Here is a 20,645-nt window from a genome sequence, read left to right on the forward strand (position 1 = left end):
TCCAAAGGTCCTGAGTTCAAATCCCAGCAACCACATGGTGGCTCACAACCATCTGTAATGAAATCTGGTGCCCTCTTCTGGAGTGTCTGAAGACAGCAACAGTGTACTTACATATAATAAATAAATATTTAAAAAAAAAGAAATAAAAATATCTGAAAAAGGTAGTATTTAGCAAGTGTTAAATTTAAAATATATTCTAATTATGCTATTATTTTTGTTGAGGGTAAAGGAGACTTAGAGAGTTCTGATAAATATTTAGTTTATTTGATTCCTACATGACTTAATATCATAGTCCTGGGTTCAGAATATTTAAATATTTACCCCTGAGTTTCTACTAAAATCATTGATATTTAATTATTGCTATGTTATTTGAGAAAATCTACTTTTCATTTTTTTCCTTTAGGAATCTTCTGAGGAAGTCAGTGAAGTAAGTAGTTATAATTCAACTAAGAAACATTATTAGCAACAGTTCTGTCCATATCTCTCTGACATAAGCAATATTTTAACAGAAAATTGTACAGTCTGAGGAACAAAAGGTCAACCTAAACCAGCAGGTAAGTTTGTCTTGATCATATCATTTTTTTCCTATATATTACACCAAATTTTGACAAAATTTGTTACCATAATATGTGAATATTATCTTTTAAAATATGGAAGTTTAACAAGAACCAGGTAATTTAACTAAATTAAAAAGAATTTTAAAACTCAGAAAAATATTTTTAACTGATTTACTTGAGATATCTGTGTATTACCTCAGTCACATAATTAGTCAAAATGCTTCTCTTTGAATCAATTAAAAAATTCAAGTCAGATAATTTAGGTCCAAAGATCCCCATCTCTAGGAGACAACAGAAAAATGTAGTTCAAGAAAGAATGAGAGAACTGAAACTGGGCAAATCCTTTCCAACTAGAACTCCTCCAGCAGTTACTTAACTACTCCACACTACATCTTCCTTACCCCAAAATGTTCCAGTAACACTACAGGTTGTCAAGGTGTAAAGAATAGTTGTGAACTACACAATAAAAAAATTTTCTAAAAATAAACTAAAGGAAAGCATTCATTGATCTTATACATGTAGATAAAAACATCCATTCTAAAACTATCAGAAAAAAAAGGTTTCACATATTTAAAACAAGATAAAATAGCCTGCTTTAAAACATAGTTATCTAATACTTTTTTCTCACATAACCTTCCTGAGTGTTGTCCTCTGATACCATTCTCACTCTGGTGCCCATCTGACACTGACACCCCAGCAAGGATACAGCAATGTTCTACACATGAATTTAATTGGTATCTGTGTGCACTGGAAATGTTCTGAAAGTAATTGTGGTGGCTTTGGGTTTTGTTTTGTATTTTGTTTTGTTTGCTTTTTTGTTTGTTTGTTTTGATTGGTTGGTTTGTTTTGTTTTGGTTGTGTGTTTGTCTTGTTTGGTTTGGTTTGGTTTATTTCTGATATGGTTTCGACTTAATGACACAGTTATATATAGGCAACTAACCATGGCCAAACAAAGGTCGAGATTTCAGGATGAGATCTGAGATACATTCACTATACAAGCCACTGCATTCATCCACTTGCCTTCTGGAAAAGTGATGCTGTAAGACATTAAGATGTTATCCTGTAACAAAGAAAATGCAAACATCACTATTTCATAGTGCATCAACCTTCTTGAGCCAAATGTGAAAAGGAGAAATTGTGATGTCAGATATTCTCTTGACAGCTCTTAACTTCTGCACTAACATATTATTGTGCACCTTCACATACAGTAAAGCTTATTTCCAGAGTCCAAAGTTAATGACATCTGCAACTCTAAAATCCTCTTTATTCACTTTTGCATTGTATTCTATAATTAAAAAAAGTCTTTTGCTTTGTCAAACTGGCATAGTTTTGATATTTATAGAGATTTGATTTCATACAGATACACTTGACCTTGAAGAATAGTCACTAGAAAAAAAATGCTGTTGCATTTATTTCCTTCTAGAAAAAATTCAAGCAATTTTCCCAGGAGTCTTTCTTTCCCCAATTTTGCACACCTCTTCACCAGCAGCAGCAGACCAGTGTGAACCAGTGGCCCAAGTCCAACGCCATCCATAACATGCCCACCCAGGTGAGTGCTGCGCTGCTGCTTTGGGTTGATCTGACTGCTACCTTCATTGGAAAATAATTAAAATAGTTAACTGAAAAATACGTTCCAATCAATTCGAATACGGAAAGTAAGAACCTTTTACACAACATTTTAATAACATTTTCTAGAATATAAATTAAATCACATAACTATTGAAATTACTATTTACAAGTGCTATGAATGATGCCAAGAAAAAGTGAGTCATGCAAAACCTTCCTAAGGATCATCCGTGTGTGATTCCAAGTGTTTATGACAGAAGGACGTCTTTAAATGTAATCTGAAGTCAAAGTGATTCAATCCAATTGTTAAAGTTCTAGTTGATGTGTTTATTTCCATAGGGCTTTTGGCTTAGAGAAGTCTTTGAGTCAGGAGACACAAGTGTCATGTGTGTAACAACACAGAATGCAGGATCTTGTCCATAGCTTTACATGTAAAGTCAGACATATGGGGAGCCAGCTGCTGAACTAGGAAAATAATCTATCTCCTTCCTTCTTTGTTTGGATTGTGAATTGTTTTCCTAAGTGCCTATTGAAAGCTAAGAAGCCATCATCATCATTACAGCAAATAACCTTTCATAGTGCATGGAACACTAGATAACTATGACTATCTTTTTATTATTATTATTATTCACTTACATCCTGATCATAGCCCCCTCCCTCCTCTCTTCCCAGTCCCACTCTTACAAATCTCTCTCCCCATTACTCCTTCTCCTTCTCTGAGGAGAAAAGGAGTCCCACTTGAGTACCACCTCACCCTTTGTTATCTGGTATAGGCTCATCCTTTTCCACTGAGACCCAACCATACAGTCTAAGCAGGAGGGAATGGGATCCAATGGCAGTGAACAGAGACTGAGACAGCCGCTGTTTCACTTGTTAGGGGAGTTATATGAACATTAAACTGCATATTTGCTACAGTGATGTACAGGGTCTAGGTCCAGCTCCTGCATGTTCCCTAGTTGGTGGTGTCCTAGGCTCTTAAAATCTGTATCTGAAGTAGAAAGGTTTTGGTGTTTTATTTTGCCCAGGAGATGGCAGAGTTGTGATGCAAATACTGTACATTAGTTAGTAAATCTCAGCTGTTAGCCAGCAATCAAATAATAGGCCTTTTTTTTTTCCAAAGCAGAACAAGTTATTTAATGTATAAGTCCTTGCAATAGTAACATTTCATTTTGAGGATTTCATATCTGAGTAATGAAGTTGCATCAATCTGTTCCTGCTCTGTCCTCTACCACCTCAAATTCATGATTGTTTATTCTTTAATCAATTGTTTCATAGAAAGCATATACTGGCATGTATGTATGTATGTATGTATGTATGTATGTATGTAACATACTGGGATTGGCTGTCCTATCAGGAGGCGCTTCCTGGAGAAGATGGTGCCCAATCTTTCAGAAATCATTGTCTGTAGCTCTTTTATTTTTTTTCTCTTTGACTTTTTTTAAACTTATTTTATTAGATATTTTCTTCATTTACATTTCAAATGCTATCCCAAATGTCCCCTATACCCGCCCTCCACCCTGCTCCCCTGCCCACCCACTCCCACTCCTTGGCCCTGGCGTTCCCCTGTATGGGGCATATAAAGTTTGCAAGACCAAGGGGCATCTCTTCCCAACGATGGCTGACTAGGCCATCTTCTGCTATATATGCAGCTAGAGACATGAGCTCTGGGGGTACTGATTAGTTCATATTGTTGTTCCACCTACAGGGTTGCAGACTCCTTCAGTTCCTTGGGTAATTTCTCTAGCTCCTCCATTGGGGTCTCTGTGTTTTATCCTATAGATGACTGTGGGCATCCACTTCTATATTTGCCAGGAATTGGCATAGCCTCACAGAGATAGCTATATTAGTGTCCTTTCAGCAAGATCTTGCTGGCATATGCAATAGTGTCTGCATTTGGTGGCTGATTATTGGGTGGACCTCTGGGTGGGGCAGTCTCTGGATGGTCCATCCTTTCGTCTTAGCTCCAAACTTTGTCTCTGCCACTAAGTTGATGAACTATAGTCTTATTTCCTGTGAGAAATGGAGATCTTATTATTTAGGGTTTCAATCATTATAATATAGTTTTAAGTGTACTGTTATTAGAGTTACTTAGCTAAGCAAATATTTACCAATTTTTCTGAAATTATCTCTCATTCAAAATTGTATATAAAGTCCACCCAAGGCACTGGTATGTATATTTTATATACAAATACTTACTTAGGATAATTGTAGCAATAAAAATATTATTTAGAATGTTTTGTTATACTAATAAAATTGAACTCATAATTTTATTCATTTATTTAGGAAGCATGCAATCAAGTACTAGATCATTTAAAAGATTCTTGAGATTGGAAACAAGACAATGAGTAAAACAGGCAAACTCCATTTAGAGTTTGTCTTCAAAAAAGCACTAAATGTATGTTTCTGTCTGAAGAATTCAGACAGATTAGGATATTTTATATACAAATACACAAATAGTGAGTTAATCATTGTACTTGAGTTTATGGCAGATGGGCTATTTCTAAGAATAAGTTTGGCAAAATAAATAGAGTGTTCAAGTCAGTATGTTACATTTTTTTGTTTTCTTTCTTTAAGGAAATCCTGAAGAAGATCATTGATATGGTAATTATTTTAGTTTTATGTGATTATACATGACTTAAAATGTTTATAATATTATGATTGGCTATAAAAATTCCTGTCTATAATTTATTAAAATAGAACATAAATGTGGATAAATCATATTCCAATTATCACATCATTCAATCCCAAGAAAATATTTAAAAACAAATTCAAGACAAGTAATTAAAATTTTGATATTTTGATATGAATGTGTTTCTGAAAATAAATATGGTCTATATTTTAAAATCAATTACTTAATGAACTCTCTGATGATTGTAGAGATATAGGCATAAAACATATCTTTATTTTAAATGATTTAGATTAAGTACTCACATAGTAAAACTGCATCCCAGTTTCTCTCTGCATCCAAGCTTCTCAAAATTAAGGTGTTTCAAGTGATTAGTGTCAAACAACAGCAGATTATGTAGCCATTTACTGAGTCTAAGACCTCAATGAAGTAGCACAGGCTTTATAGTCAGGGGACTTAACTATGCTTCTATTACCCTGGTGCAGCATTTAATTACTTTGTGTTATCTATTTTATCTTTAACTGAAAAATAAATATAAGAATAGAAGAGATACTCTAAAGATTTTTGTAATATATATAAAATATGTCATAAAATACAGAAGATACAAAAATGATTTCAGCAAATTCTACCACCCAACCAATAAAAGCATATCACAACCATGCACACATTCACTGGAAATTAAAATAAGACTTTCCATTCTTAAGAACTAGGACTTCCATGTTGGAAGCTGGACTTATCTTCTGGACTCATCCATGATAAAGTCAATTTAACAAGCTTTAAAGAATTGAGTATCGGTATATATAAAACATATGACAAGGGCTATTTAGAAAGCTCTCTATATATTCTATATGGCAATTCTGCAAGGGAGTGATGATAAGAGAGACTGAACAACCATATCAGAGCACAGATCCCCAAAATCAGTTGTAATAAATCATTCTGACACTCTTCAACTGTAAAGATCAGACATGAAAACGTATGTGAAGAAAATTAACAAACTTACTAAAATGTTTTCATTTCTTTCTTACATACAGAATTTCCTTTTTCTTTTACATATTTTTCTGCCTGTGTATGAAATAATAAGATTTCTTCCATTTAACAGTGCATTATACAACACAAAAATGGTTATGATTTTAGAAAAACTTTTGTCTCGTCTTCCTGGAATAATTTAGAGAGTGTCTTAAGTAGCTAACATTCGCTTCTGTTCCTCTCTGTTTTGAAGCTTAGAGGAGATTAACTTGAGTGGTTTTTGATATTTTTATTTCTTTTAGATTAAGTACATCCCATCTCAACAAGTCGCCATCCCCCAATTTCCCCAAGCTCTTCATCCTCAAATACCTGTGAGCTACTGGTACCCCAGTAAGGATTACACCTTCCCAAATGCTCACTATATGGTATGTGCCTGTGAAAATATGGTAAAATATAATATTAGCACATGAACAATATAATTAAATGTAATATAAATACAATGACTGGGCTTACAAAAAAGTGATGTAATAAGATGCAATAACATTTGTTTAACATAGAGATAAACTACAGTTTACCTTTTAAATGTCAAGAGCATTAAACTCATTATTTAATTGGAGCACTTGTAATTGTAACAAGAATAGTAATTGTTGATTGTAATAATCATCAACAAAGAATTGTATTGATATTCTATTTGCATTTCTTACATGCAGTGATTTCCAGGAAAATGAAAGTTTCAGCAGTGGACAAAATGAGTCCCTTTTATTTTTATTATTTTTAGTTATATGCATGCTTATGTGACTGTCAGTATGAGCATATGAGTGCAAGCCCACATGAGTAGCACATCCCCCTAGAACTGGAGTTCTGTGTGGTTATGATCTATGCAGCATGGCTCCAGAGGATGGAAATTAAGTTCTTGGTAATAAAAGTATGAACTCTTAATTGCTGAGCCATCTCTCCAGTTCCAGCTTTTCAGAATAAATATCACCTTCATTTGTACAGTTATTTTCTGTGGCATAAGCATGGAGTATTATTAATTTCATAAATATTCAAAGGTTAAAGGAGAAGAGTGATTTGCAAGTTGTTCTTGGTAGTTCTGCTTCCATTCATTTGCTAAAAAGCCTTAGGCTTGCTATGCTCTTTCCCCACTACCATGCATAGAAAAGGGTGGAGCACAAAACTGAAAAGCTTGTATAATTATTAGTGATTTGACATTGACTCCTTATAACTGAGCTCTAAGTGTGATAGCTATCTGCAAGGTACTTCCAACTTTTACTTTTTGGATTGTGTTTTCTGCTAGGAAGCAATCATTAGACAGGCTTCATCGTAGAATGTAAAATTTGTACTTAAGTTTCAATGTTAGATACCTAGAGAATATATGAGATACTTTATATGAAAGGCAAAGAGTCTTAGAGAGTTAAAATGTATTGTACTTTCTTCTCTCAGAGATTCTACTAAGATTCCTAAATTAACTGCTGCTACCTAGCTATAGGTAAGTGCCATTTGGACTGGACACGGAGCAACACTTTTCAGCAACAATTCCAGAATAGCACACAACAGTGGATGGAAAAAATTCACACTTCAACTATTTAGTTATATTTTAAATTACTGCTTCACTAAAAATATTTCAAGTTTTGCCAGAAATTCTTGATTTTTCAATTGGTTCTCTGTATAACTTGGTTACATATACTAATTGGGTATGTAAATTATATGAAAGTTCCCTTGTGGGATGGAATGAATTCAACCAGAAGTAATAAAACTGAGCAGAAGATGTCAAAGCATCAGTGGCCACGTTGATGCACACCTGATATATTGCTCTGCACCTCACATGAAATGTCTTCCTCACAGAAGACATATCTCTCTAGCCTTCTGTACATAGAGATGGGTAGATATGAAGGTGTATTTCTAAGTATTCCTTCTTTAAGATTTTAAGCTATTTATAATATCTCCTCTTTAGAATAAGTTGTATATCTGAGTGTAGGTATGTCTCAATTATTGTAAACATTACATATGATAACTTTTTTAAATTGTGTGAGAAAATTTAGCACCTAACTAACATTTAGACAATAATAATTAATAGCTACTATGTCAGCATTAGTATGTCATTACTATTTCATCAATTAGAGTTAGTTATAAATAATTATATTTTGTCACCCTGTATATTTGAATGTTTATATAGATCTCATATATATATGCATAGTATATATTTTGGATAATATATTTTTATAATCCATTATTTTCCTTTTGTTCATAGGCTTGAGTAGAAAATTGGTTTCTTCATGGTTTTCCCATCATTGCATCAACTCCTACTATTAACATTCCTTAAGATGCTTCTTGAAAAGACAACAATATTGAGCCAGAAGAAGAGACAGTGGGATATTTTCTGTATTGTTTATAATCTTTGTGGATTGAATTGTGTGTTCCAGCTTTGGACTGTGGAGCCATATTAACTGTATTGTTTTATTGAAGTCTTTTCAGTGCTACTTCTGAGATAAGAACCAAAATATCTCTTGCCAAGACATTAAAGTTTTAAACGCATTTTACTGTGTGATCTTTTCTCCCAGATTCACATTGACACCAGGCCACTCTCAAAAAAAAAAAAAAAAAAAAAAAAAAAAAAAAAAAAGGAAATAACCACTTCTGGGAAAATACAAGTTCACTAACCATAGATGGAACTGAAAGGATTTTGCAAATTTTAGGTCAAATCTTTGAGTGCTTAGAGATTTATTGGCTTTAATCATTTCCATACTCTTACCAGTGATGACCAATAGTTTAACTTCTTTCCTGCTTCTCTATCCATACACTCAACTCACCCCAAAATTCTACCACAGTTCTAACTATAGCCATACTCTCTGCTTGAGTAGATAATACAGCTGGAGAGGCAAGTCAGTCTCGACAAACTGAAACATTTAATAATCTTCCATCAGGAGTTTTAAACAATTATTATATGATGAGCAACTTTTAAAAAATATGTAATAATGTTTTATTTATTTGCTTTTTATTTACATCCCAGATGTTGTCCCTTCTCCTGGTTCCCCCTCACAGAGTTCCTCTCATCATCCCCTGTCCACTTCCCCTCTGAGAGAGGAGTCCCCTCTGCCCCATATTCCTCCACTCTGGTGCCATCAAGTCTCTGTAGGATTAGGGCCATCCTCTCCCTCTGAGGTCAGACATGGTAGCCCATGTGTGTCAGGGTTCGTGGAGCAGCTTGTATATTCTCTTTGTTGATAGCTCAGTCTCTGGAGCTCCGAGGAGTCCAGATTAGTTAACACTCTTGGTTTCCTGTGGAGTTTCCATCTCCTTGAGGGCCTTCAATCTTTCCCCTAACTCTTCCACGGGGTTCTCCAATCTCTGTCTAATGTCCATTGTTTGTCTCTGTGTATATATATCTGTCTCAGTCAGATTCTGGCTAGAGTCTCCCTCATAGAGATGTTCTGCTAGGCTCCTGGTCTCAAGTACAACATAGCATCACTAATAGTGTGAGGGATTTGGTGCCTTCCCATGGGAAAGGTCTCAAAATGGGCTGGTCATGGGCCAGCCATTTATTCAGTCACTGCTCCATCTTTGACCCTGAATTTCTTTTAGAATGGACTAATTTTGTGTCAGAAGTTTGGTAGGTGGTTTGATGTTTCCATCCCCCCACTAGGGGTCCTGATAGCTGCAGGAGGTCTCTTCAGGTTCCATATCCCAACTGTCTTAGGTAGGGTATTACTGCTGTGAACAGATACCATGACCAAGGAAAGTCTTATAAAAAACAACATTTAATTGGGGCTGCCTTATAGGTTCAGAGGTTCAGTCCATTATCATCAAGGTGGGAGCATGGCAGTATCCAGGAAGGCATGACACAGACAGAGTTGAGAGTTCTACATCTTCATCCAAGGGCGGCTAGTGGAAGACTGACTTCCAGGCACCTACAGTGAGAGTATTAAGCCCACACCCATACTGACACACTTTCTCCAACCAGGTCACACCTTCAAATGGTGCCACTCCCTGGTCCAAGAATACATAAACCATCACACCAACTATTGGGAATTTCTGCTAAGGTCTCCTGCATTGAGTCCTAGGAGCCTCCCTCATCCTGGGTCTCTGGGATTTCTTGGAGAATATCCCAATCCCTCACCCCTGGCAGCCACATATTTCCATTTATTCTCCTGGCTCTCTGGGACTCACTCCTGTCTCTCCACTTGCCTGATCCTGCCCCCCCCCATTTCCTTAGCCCTCCTCTCACCCACATAGACCCCTTCCTTCTTCTGCCTCCCAAGACTGTTTTGTTCCCCGTTTTAAGTGGGATTCAAGCATCGTTCACTTGGGCCTTCCTTCTTGTTTCACTTCTTTGGGGCCTGTGCAGTGTATCATGGGTATTTTGAACTTTTTTGGCTAACATCCACTTATTAGTGAGTACATACCATGCATGTCCTTTTGGGTCTTGGTAACCTTACTCAGGATGATATTTTCAAGTTCCATCCATTCATGATGTCCTCATTCTTAATAGCTGAGTAGTATTCCATTGTGTAAATGAACCACATTTTCTGTATCCATTATTCAAATGAGAGATAACTGAATTGCTTACAGTTTCTGGCTACTACTATTAAAGCTGCTATGAACATAGTGGAGCATGCATCCTTAGGGTATAGTGGAGCATCTTTTAGGTATATGCCTAGGAGTGGTATAGCTGGGTCTTCAGGGAGAACTATTTCCAATTTTCTGAGGAACTGCCAAATTGATTTCCAGAGTGGAGGAGTGTTTTCTCTTTCTATGCATCCTTGCCACCATGTATAGTCACTTGAGTTTTTCCTTAGCAATTTTGATTGGTGTAAGGTGGAGTCTCAGGGTCAAATTGATTGGCATTTCCTTCATGAGTAAAGATGTTGAACCTTTCTTTAAGAGCTTCTCGGTTACTCCAGATTCCTCTGTTGAGAAATTTCTGTTTAGTTCTAGCCCTCAATTTTAGTTCAGGCTATTGAGCTTTTGAGTCTAACTTCTTGAGTTTTTTTAATATACTTTGGATATTAGCCCTCTGTTGGATGAAGGGTTAGTGAAGATCTTTTCCCAATCTGTAGGCTTTCATTTTGTCCCATTGACAGGGTCCTTTGCCCCACAGAAGCTTTTCAGTTTCGTAAGGTCCCATTTATTAATCCTTGACCTTCGTTTCTGAGCCATTGGGATTCAGAAAATTTCTCCTGTGCCAATGAGTTCAAGGTTGGTTTTCACTTTTTCTTCTATTAGAATCAATGTGTCTGGTCATTTTGACTTGAGTTTTGTGCAGGGTGATAAATACAGATCTATTTGCATTTTCTACATGCATACATCCAGCTATCCTAGCACCATTTGTTGAAGATGATCACCCTGTACCATCGCATAGTTTTGGATGCTTTGTTAAGAATCAAAGTGTCCAGAGGGAGCCATCTTTGCTCTGGGTCGCCAAGGCTCCAGCCGGAGCCAGTGAGAGGGCAGACTGCAGAAGCAACACAACTTCTGTGACAGACCCCATTTCTGGCTCCAGGCATCCAGACACCTTCCCACCAGAGGAGAGGTATCCACCCAGGAGGGCTCTCACTGCCTGAGCTGGTAAGGGAACCATCTGCTCTGGGTCACCCAGGCTCCAGTCAGCTCCAGTGAGAGGGTGGACTGCAGAAGCGAGACAGCTTCTGGGACAGACCCAGTTTCTGGCTCCAGACATCTGGACACCTTCCTGCCAGAGGAGAGGTGTCCAGCTGGGAGGGCTCTCACTGCCTGAGCTGGTAAAGGAGCCATCTTTACTCCGGGTCACCCAGGCTCCAGTCTGCACTGTTGAGAGTGTGATCTGCAAAAGGTACACAGCTTCTGGGACAGACAGAAGCAACACAGCTTCTGGAACAGACCCTGTTTTGGGCTCCAGACATCTGGGCACCTTCCCCGCAAGAGGAAAGGTGGTCACCCGGGAAGGCTCTGCCCGCCAGAGCAGGTGAGAGAGCCATATCGTGTCAAGGGTCCCTCGGATACTAATCTATGCAGGTGAGTGTGCAAACTGCAGAGGGGACACATCTTCTGGGACAGGCCCCGTTTAGGGCCAACATCTCAGCCAGGAGGCAAGTCTGAACGCCAGACCTCTGCGCACCTTCCCTGAAAGAGGAAAGCTTCTCTTTGGAGAGTACTCTGACCACTGAGACTCAGGAGAGAGCTTGACTCCCAGGACTGCCGACAGAGGCTAACAGAATCACTGGAGGAACAAGCTCCAACCAGAGACAACTATAACAACTAACTCCAGAGATTACCAGGTGGCGAAAGGCAAACGTAGGAATCTTACTAACAGAAACCAAGACCACTCACCATCATCAGAACCCAGAACTCCCACCTCAGCCAGTCCTGGATACCCCAACACACCTGAAAAGCAAGACTCAGATTTAAAATCATACCTCATGGTGCCGGTAGAGGACATTAAGAAGGGCATTAATAACTCACTTAAAGAAATACAGGAGAACACTGCTAAACAGGTAGATGTCCTCCTATTCTAAGGAGGAATGAATTATCCACGTGATGGTCTTCCTTCATTGTTTTCAATAGCTGTTTAGTACTCCATTGTATAAATGTACCACATTTTCTGTATCCATTCTTCTATTGAGTGACATCTGGGTTCTTTCCAGCTTCTGGCTATTATAAATAAGCTTCTGGCATATTATAAATATGCTATGAACATAATGGAGCATGTGTCCTTATTACAATTTGGAGCATCTTCTGGGTATATACCCAGGAGTGGTATATTGCTGGATTTTCTGGTAGTGCTATGTCCAATTTTCTGAGGAACTGCTAAACTGATTTCCAGAGTGGTTGTACTAGCTTGCAATCCCACCAGCAATGGAGGAGTGATCCTCTTTCTCCACATCTTCAACAGCATCTACTTTCACTTGAGTTTTTGATCTTAGCTATTCTGACTGGTGTGAGATGGAATCTCAGGGTTATTTTGATTTGCATTTACCTGATGACTAAGGATGTTGAACATTTTTTTAGGTGCTTCTCATCCATTTGGAATTCCTCAGTTGAGAAATCTTTGTTTATCTCTGTACCCCATCTCTTAATAGTGTTATTTGGTTCCCTGAAAATTTAACTTCTTAATTTCTTTGTATATATTCATGATAGGATTTGTTTTTTGTTGAATATTTCTCTATTAATGAAAGACCATTTTTTTTGTTTTTTGTTTTTTGTTTTTTTTTCTTTCAAAGCATAGAATTGGATCATCAAGATAAAAACCTGTTTTTTCTTTATTGCAAAATAGTAAGACTTGCTGTTCTGCCTGTAATTCAGTCTTCTGAAACAATCCATTGATGGAAGATGAAATCTCAAACAAGACAAAAAAATGAATTATCTTTTTTCATTATCTTTTTTCTGGCCACCAAATATTATAATCATATTTCCTGTAGTGCTCGATTTCAAAGACAGAATATCCGGAAACTAGAGAGAGGTCATGGAAGCAGATAAGACACAGGGGTACTCAGGGATAAGGTGATAGCAGACCACATCTGATATGAAAAGAGAATGCAGGATAATGGAGGTTAATGGTTTAAAGAAAAATAAGAAAGAGGGTAGGGAGAGAAGAAAGATTGGAAGTGGATTAAGCCAAACTAATGCCTTATGAAAAACACGCATGGGAGCCCACTACTTTGCAAGCTAACCTTTAAAACATAATTAGAAGGGAGTTTTAACACCTTGCTATTTGTATGGCAACTGGAAAAAAAAACCTAGATGTCCCAGGACAGAAGAATGCATACAGAAGATGTGGTTCATTTACACAATAGAATACTACTCAGCTATTAAGAATGAGGACATCCTGAGTTTTGCAGGCGAATGGATGGAACTAGAAAATATCATCCTGTGTGAGATAACTTAGACCCAAAAGGACATACATGCTATGTACTCACTAATAAGTGGATATTAGCCCTGTCCCCCCAAAAAGTACAGAATGTAAAAGATACAGTCCACAGAACTCAAAAAGGTCAACAAGCTTAAGTGCCCAAGTGAGGATGCCTCAGTCCCACTTGAGAGGGAGAAGAAGGCCATCACAAGTGAGGGACAGATGGTGACAGGGATTGAGGGACAGGTGGTGACAGGGATTGGGGATGAGAGGGGAACCTGATCTGGTGTTGGGTGAGGGAAGTGGACTGATGCCCTGAGGACCAGCAGAAAGAATTGAAACAGGAAACCTCAGAGGATAGGAGGTTGGGGGCTGGAGGGAGATGCTCCAGGACACACCAGAGACCAGTGAGGTAAGAGACTCTCAGGACTCAAAGGGAGAGACCTTAGATGAAATTCCTGACAGTAGGGAGAGGGAACTTATAGAGCCCACCTCCAGCAGGAAGAAAGGTCATCAAGTGAGGAATGGGGTTGCCATCCTACAGTCACTGCTCTGACCCATAATTGTTCCTGACTGAAAGAATTACAGGGATGGAAATGGAGAGGAGCCTGAGGAAAAGAAGGTCCAGCTATAGGCCCAAAATGGGATCCACCTTAAGAGGTGGCCCCAAGGCCTGACATTCCTACTGACCTAGAATGACCCAACAAGCAGATGGAAGAGTCAGATCCAGATATTTGCACCCAACCAAGGGACAGAAGCAGTTGACCCCATTTGTTGAATTAGGGAAGGTGGAAAGAAGCTGAGGAGAAGGGCATCCTTATAGGAGAACCAGCAGTCTCAGTTAACCTGGACCCCGGAGCTCTCTCAAACACTGGACCACCAAGCAGGCAGCATACACCAGCTGATATGAGGCCCTCAACACACATACAGTAGAAGACTGCCAGGTCTGTGTTCATTCAGAGATGATGCACCTAACCCTCAAGAGAATAGTCACATCAGTTTCCATTTACCTTTCCTCAATCCAAAACATCTCATATACACACGCTTCTTTATTAATTGCCATTGCATGCATATATACATTTACATATATTTCTTCCTGAAGGTAAACTCCTCAGTCCACATGCTCCTTGTAAGTGTGTTTTTCAAACTGACCACGTGTTCCTGGACAACTAATCGATGCGCTTGTTCCCACTTTTTAATTTTTTAGAGCTTATAGTATAATTCCATCATTTTGCCGTCCCCTCTCGTTTCTCCAAACTTTTGAGTATGCCCTCCTCAGCATCAATACTGCCATGTAGCACCTAGTCACTGCTTCAGAGTGTCACTCTCTTTCCCATGGCCTTTTGCCAAAATGATAATTCACTAAACAGAGATTTGCAGCTTCTACCTCCGGTCCTCATTGGACAGCCACGGGCATAGTTACAGAGGGAGGCTAATAGCATTCAAAGTCTTTGTACTAATAACATTGCTTAATTATGAGGAAACATTTTAAAAAGCAACTGCTTTTTTGGAGTAGAGGGGCAGGCTTCCTCTATTCCCCTAAAGCATTTACTGTCAAAACCTTGTAACTATGCTTTACTCTGTTTCTTAAAAAAAAAAAAAAGTCAAATTTCCACTGGGAAATTGTTAAATATCTAAGAAAAAATTATGAAAGACTTTAAATAAGATGATGGCTAAAGGGATAGAAAAGATATCAGTAAATTTATACTATTGTATATTCAGATTATATAATTATTTTGCATAACCCTAGTAATACTTTGTATTCTGTAAATTTTAACCATTCAACCAAACATCAAGAAGAGGATTTTTAATACAAGACACTATAACAATTGGGTAGTTTACAATTGCAATTTAAATTAAAATTTAACAAATTAAATGCATCAAAAGATAAGATTAGTATTAAGTATGTCATACATGTTATATGTAACATATATGTTACTTCCTATTTTTACAAAGGACTTGGATAATTCAGTATATTTGATATACACAGTTTTTTATCTTTTTATCACAGATCCTTCTGTGCATCTAGCAGTATTGATAACTATATGAAATTGCCATTTTAAAAATGTTTCTTATTTCAGTAATATTTAAAATTGTATATGATTTCTTTATAATCTCTTCTTATAAAGACATTTGAAAATTAAAATGACCCATGTTGCTCAGAGTTCAGATCAGTGAACCACATAAACATAAACCTGCAATTATTGACTACTAGTTAAAGAGAATATCCAATAAAAAAAAAAAGTGTATAGATGGACTAACTTAGACAAACTTTCTTCTGAATCTTGTGCTTTCTTCATAATTATTAAAAATAATTCTTCTGAAACAAAAAGTAATGATTAAAATACTGTGTGTCCTATCATAATGGGTTTTTGTTTTTTGTTTTGTTTGTTTTTTGTTTTTACAAGGCAGGACTTCTCTGTGTAGCCCTGGCTGTCCTGGAACTCACTCTGTACTCCAGGCTGGCCTGGAACTCAGAATTCTGCCTGTCTCTGCCTCCCAAGTGCTGGGATTAAAGGCATGTGCCACCACTGCCCGGCATAATTTTAATTTTCCCACAAATCATTTTTACTTCAGAAGTCTGATCAGGGTATCAGTCTGTATCATGATATCGATGAAGTAACACAGTGCAGGCTGCTTCATAGTCACTGAGTTAATCACTCTCATGAAGTAAGGGCATGAGATTCAGAGCACTTCTTCCATGTGTGCATACACACACAATAACTGCAACTTCTCTTTCATTATTTTAATTGTATCAATTGTTCTTGATGTAGCTTATAAGGAAACACTGAACAATCATTTATTACTACTTTAATCACAAAGGACACAAGTTGGCATGTTGTTTTTGTGCACTGTGTAGAGATTAGTCTTGTATTATTCAAATGCTAATTTCTGAATCCACAGAGATCTGATTACAGGCCAAATTTTGAAATTGTTGTGCAACTTATTATTCTATAAGATGTCTTCTCCATCTCCTTCTGATTGGTTAACATAAAAGGCCTGTGTATAGCAAAAAGCAGAATAGGAAGGTGGGGCTTTCTGAGGGCGAGAGAAAGGAACTCTGGGGAGAGTCAGGAGCAGGAGATTCATACAGCAGGACACAAGGGAAAAGCAGGTTGGGAAGGAATTTGCCACATGGCAGGACTTACATTAATATAAATGGGATAATTGAATTACCAGCTTGTGAGAAACAAGCCATAAGGCCAAAAGCTTATAAATAAATGTATCCATGCTGTTATTTGGGAAATGAGACAGGAACAGAGGTCCATGGTTAGAGACACAGACTCACATGTGTATACTTACAAAAACATATCCAACTATGGGGTTTACAGGTAGTTGTTCCAGATCATGATACATTACATTAGAAATATGAAAGTAAAATTTATAAGAAAGAGAAAAATCTACCCCTGAGGAAAGCAGTCAGCACTAGAGGAAAAACTCCAATCTTCAGATAATTGTCAATGGTGTGGGTCACAAAGATGAGCAAGAGAAGGGATGGCGTTCATATGATGAGGACTGTAGAAGGCATTGTGACACCTCAAACCCCACAATCACTCCTCTTACAGATTATATGCCCATGGATTAAATACCCTCATAGAGCTGAACAAATGCCAGAGACATACCACTACCCCCACCACCACCATCACCACCACCACCACCACCATCACCACCATCACCACCACCACCACCACCACCACCACCACCACCTGATAAATAAAATGTTTTAAACTTCAAAGAAAAGCCAGGATCTGATGGTTTCACTGCTGGACCCTACCAAATACTGTAAGAATTAATTCCAACCCTGCTCAGAGTCTTCCTTGAGCAGAGGTTGGAAGTCACTCTTCGAGTCATCTTTGCCCTGTTGTTAAAGCCACTCGGCAGATTCATCCCTGAAGCCCCTCCTCAAAAGATTGTCTCTTTCTGCCTTTTTCAAGTAGCCCACTGGTTTCCCATGCACTCTGCATCACTATCCCACACTGTTCTGATTTCAGCACACTTCTTCTCTGACTCTGCAGTAGTCCTGTCTCATCTTATCCACATGTGTTGTGGATAGCCCTGGGGCTAATTATATTTGATGTTAATTCCATTCTCCTGTGAGTGGCTGAGAACAAGGAATGAGTTAGCACTCAGGTGATTTCCTGTAAACCTGCTACCTACCTTAATTTGTAAAATAAAGGAGAGCTGATGATGGGGCAGAAAAAAAAAAAGGGAAGGTGGAGCAGAAGGTGAGGGGGAGAGAAGAAGGAGAAAATGGAAGAGGGAGAGGACACAGAGGAGGAGGAAGAAGGAGAAAAGCAGAGCAGAAGCACATTGCCTGGAGAAACTGCAAGTTCTAAGGGGTCTCTTAAGCTGTGAAGATGGTAGTGTAGCGGTAGATCTGCCCAATCTAGCTAGGGGCACAGCATGTAATCATATTAATTGTGTTGTGTTTTCATTGCCGGGGCATATTTGGGTTGGAGAGATTTACCTCAACACATATGAATGATTTTAATTACTCGTCTGCCTCCTAAACATCCCTTGTATTCGTCTGCTTCCCAAGATAATCAACAAGCACCTTAAGGGTAATGTTAGTGTCCTGCAGGACATAAAACTACAACATCCACACATTTGCATTCAAAGGCTATTTCAGTAAACAAAATCGATATCTATATCTATAGATAGATAGATATTCTCTTTGGGTAGTGATTAAAGTGATTTTTTTTAATTTTACAAGAAAAATTAACAGTAACAGTAAGAATATGACAAAAGAATTTAAGCATTCTATTACACTGAGTGTCTCTCAGTATAGTGTGCTGGCTACAGACTACTAGATTTTTCAAATATAAATCAGAAATCTCAGGACAAAAGTTGGCCATAGTTTACAACTATGCCACCATTCTAACATCGGTATCTTTTTGTTGATCTGTGCTACATAAGTGAAACACTTTGACACTTTATGAGTGTAACATTCAGTCCTTGGGGAATACATGGCAGCACATGGTCTAGTACACCTGATTTCTACAGTCATCCACTGTTCTAGCAAACTACCATCTACCATATGATAAAAGTACAATGCCTTGGGGGCTGGTGAGATGGCTCAGCGGGTAAGAGCACCCGGCTGCTCTTCCAAAGGTGCAGAGTTCAAATCCTAGCAACCACATGGTGGCTCACAACCATCCTTAACGAGATCTGACTCCCTCTTCTGGGGTGTCTGAGGACAGCTACAGCGTACTTATATATAATAAATAAATAAATTAAAAAAAAAAAAGTACAATGCCAGTCTTTTCCTAGACTTGACATTTCTTATGTATTATATAGTTTATTGATTCTTAAGTTAAAGGGTTATGATATGTAAAATGTAATAATCAAAAACAATATAAGGTATTTGGTTTTGTAAGCCTTTTGACATATTTGTTATATAAAAACACTGTCAACTTGAATTTTAGCATTGATTTTTATAAAATTTTTATAAAGTCATAAATAAAGGGAATGCTTATTTCATGTGTGACTTTAATACCTTCTGGGCTTTGACTGGATCTAACAACTTGGCACATCAGTTATTTCATATTCCTGTTCTATTTGTTTCAAGGACACTTGGAATCTTTCTATAATTTTAATCAATTAGTTATTAGCTATAATTAACATGTTATGCAATAGAGCTTTATAACTTACTCCTTTTAATTAATGGAAACTTTTTGACCAATCATTCTCCCTTTGCCCCACTGCTTGACAACCACAATTCTATTCTTGAATCGACATGTTTGTTTCTTTTGTAATACCCTAATCAAAAGTAATAATGATATTTGAAATTGTGGCTGATCATGTTGCTCAAAATGCTATTCTCTAAGCTTACTCATACAGTCAAAAATAATAATTACTTATTAAATATTCCTTTTGTCATATAGCATTTTCTTTATCCAGCCTTGAACTGATAGTCTCTTGTGTTTATATCTATAGATTTGATCTGCTCCCAAGCATGCTCAGAGAAGCTTCTTGTTTCAGATGGTAGAAGAAGTTACTACAGAGTCACATTACTGGTAAATGTAGATGAATTTTAATCCAGCAATATGACTGCTCTGTATCTAAAGATATGATCTGGCTGAAATGCAGACATACCCTAGATTACAGTGTGATCTGGCTGAATTACAGATGCATCCTTACTTAGTACACACCTTAAATCCCTAACAACGAAGGTAAGGTTAGTTTGCAGAAGGAAGCAGCCATGTTGAATGTAATGGTTAACTGAGGGGCAATGTGACAAATCAGAGAAGGGTTTGAAAGAATGAGAAACAGATAAGATATACCTAACTCACAGGAAAGCAACAAAGCAAGAGAGACTCCCTGAGAGCAGCAAGGCAGAAAAAAGGTGGTGATGCAGTGTGTGTGTATGGCAGTTTTACCAGGAATGTTCTACAGCGACAAGTTACAGAGAGAAAAAGAGATACACAGGGGAAGACAGAATGAGAAGGAGCCAGAAGATTCAAGGTTAGTTTGGGGCTAATCAGAGCAATTCAGTCAGAAGCTGAGAGAAACTGGATTGAATCAGTTAGCTTGGAAGATTAGCTTCACAGAGGACAGAAGGTTCTGTGACTAGGCCTAGAGATAGTTAGAAAAGGAAATTCTTTTACCCAGCTTGGGTACCGCTCTCATCTCCTCATTTCATCTGAGAAAATAAAAGCAACATTTATAGTTAAAGGTGTTGAGAAGGTGTGTTTATGAGAGCTCAGTCTGATACAGAATATATATAGCATCCACCCCCCCAAACTCAGGGAATGTCTCATAAGGAGGGAGTTAAAACAATGTTAACAGCTGGAGAATGGGGAGAAGGGTACAAGTTGTCCTTCGGAAATGACAGGACTATTGTACACATTAGCCTACAACAGCTGTGGTGACTTACAATTGAAAGTTGCTAAAAGAATAAAAATTAGTTTTCTCCAGTAGAGCAAACTGGTTATAACAATCATATACCAGGGCAGGCGCCATGCTCAGGAGCAGCCGGCCAACACAAAAGAACTCCATTAATTTGGTTTGGTTTTTTATTTGTTTGTGTTTTGTGTGCATGTGTGTGTTTGTGGGGGGTGTTCTGTTTGTGTGTGTGTGTGTGTGTGTGTGTGTGTGTGTGTGT

General features: G+C 37.8%; 1 protein-coding gene across 1 annotated transcript in view; it reads left to right on the forward strand.

Moving 5' to 3' along the window:
• LOC110330332 (alpha-S2-casein-like A) overlaps window positions 1-7,042 on the forward strand; it is an 11,132-nt gene extending 4,090 nt beyond the window's left edge. Inside the window, exons 4-9 of the mRNA XM_021210327.1 lie at window positions 404-427; window positions 510-554; window positions 1,981-2,130; window positions 4,698-4,724; window positions 6,018-6,140; window positions 7,013-7,042. Of these exons, the coding sequence (XP_021065986.1) occupies window positions 404-427; window positions 510-554; window positions 1,981-2,130; window positions 4,698-4,724; window positions 6,018-6,140; window positions 7,013-7,042 (399 nt within the window). The remainder of the gene's footprint in view (window positions 1-403; window positions 428-509; window positions 555-1,980; window positions 2,131-4,697; window positions 4,725-6,017; window positions 6,141-7,012) is intronic.
• Window positions 7,043-20,645: the final 13,603 nt, after the last annotated feature.

The sequence above is a fragment of the Mus pahari genome, chromosome 13, assembly GCF_900095145.1.
Source record: "Mus pahari chromosome 13, PAHARI_EIJ_v1.1, whole genome shotgun sequence".
Taxonomy (NCBI): Eukaryota; Metazoa; Chordata; class Mammalia; order Rodentia; family Muridae; genus Mus; species Mus pahari.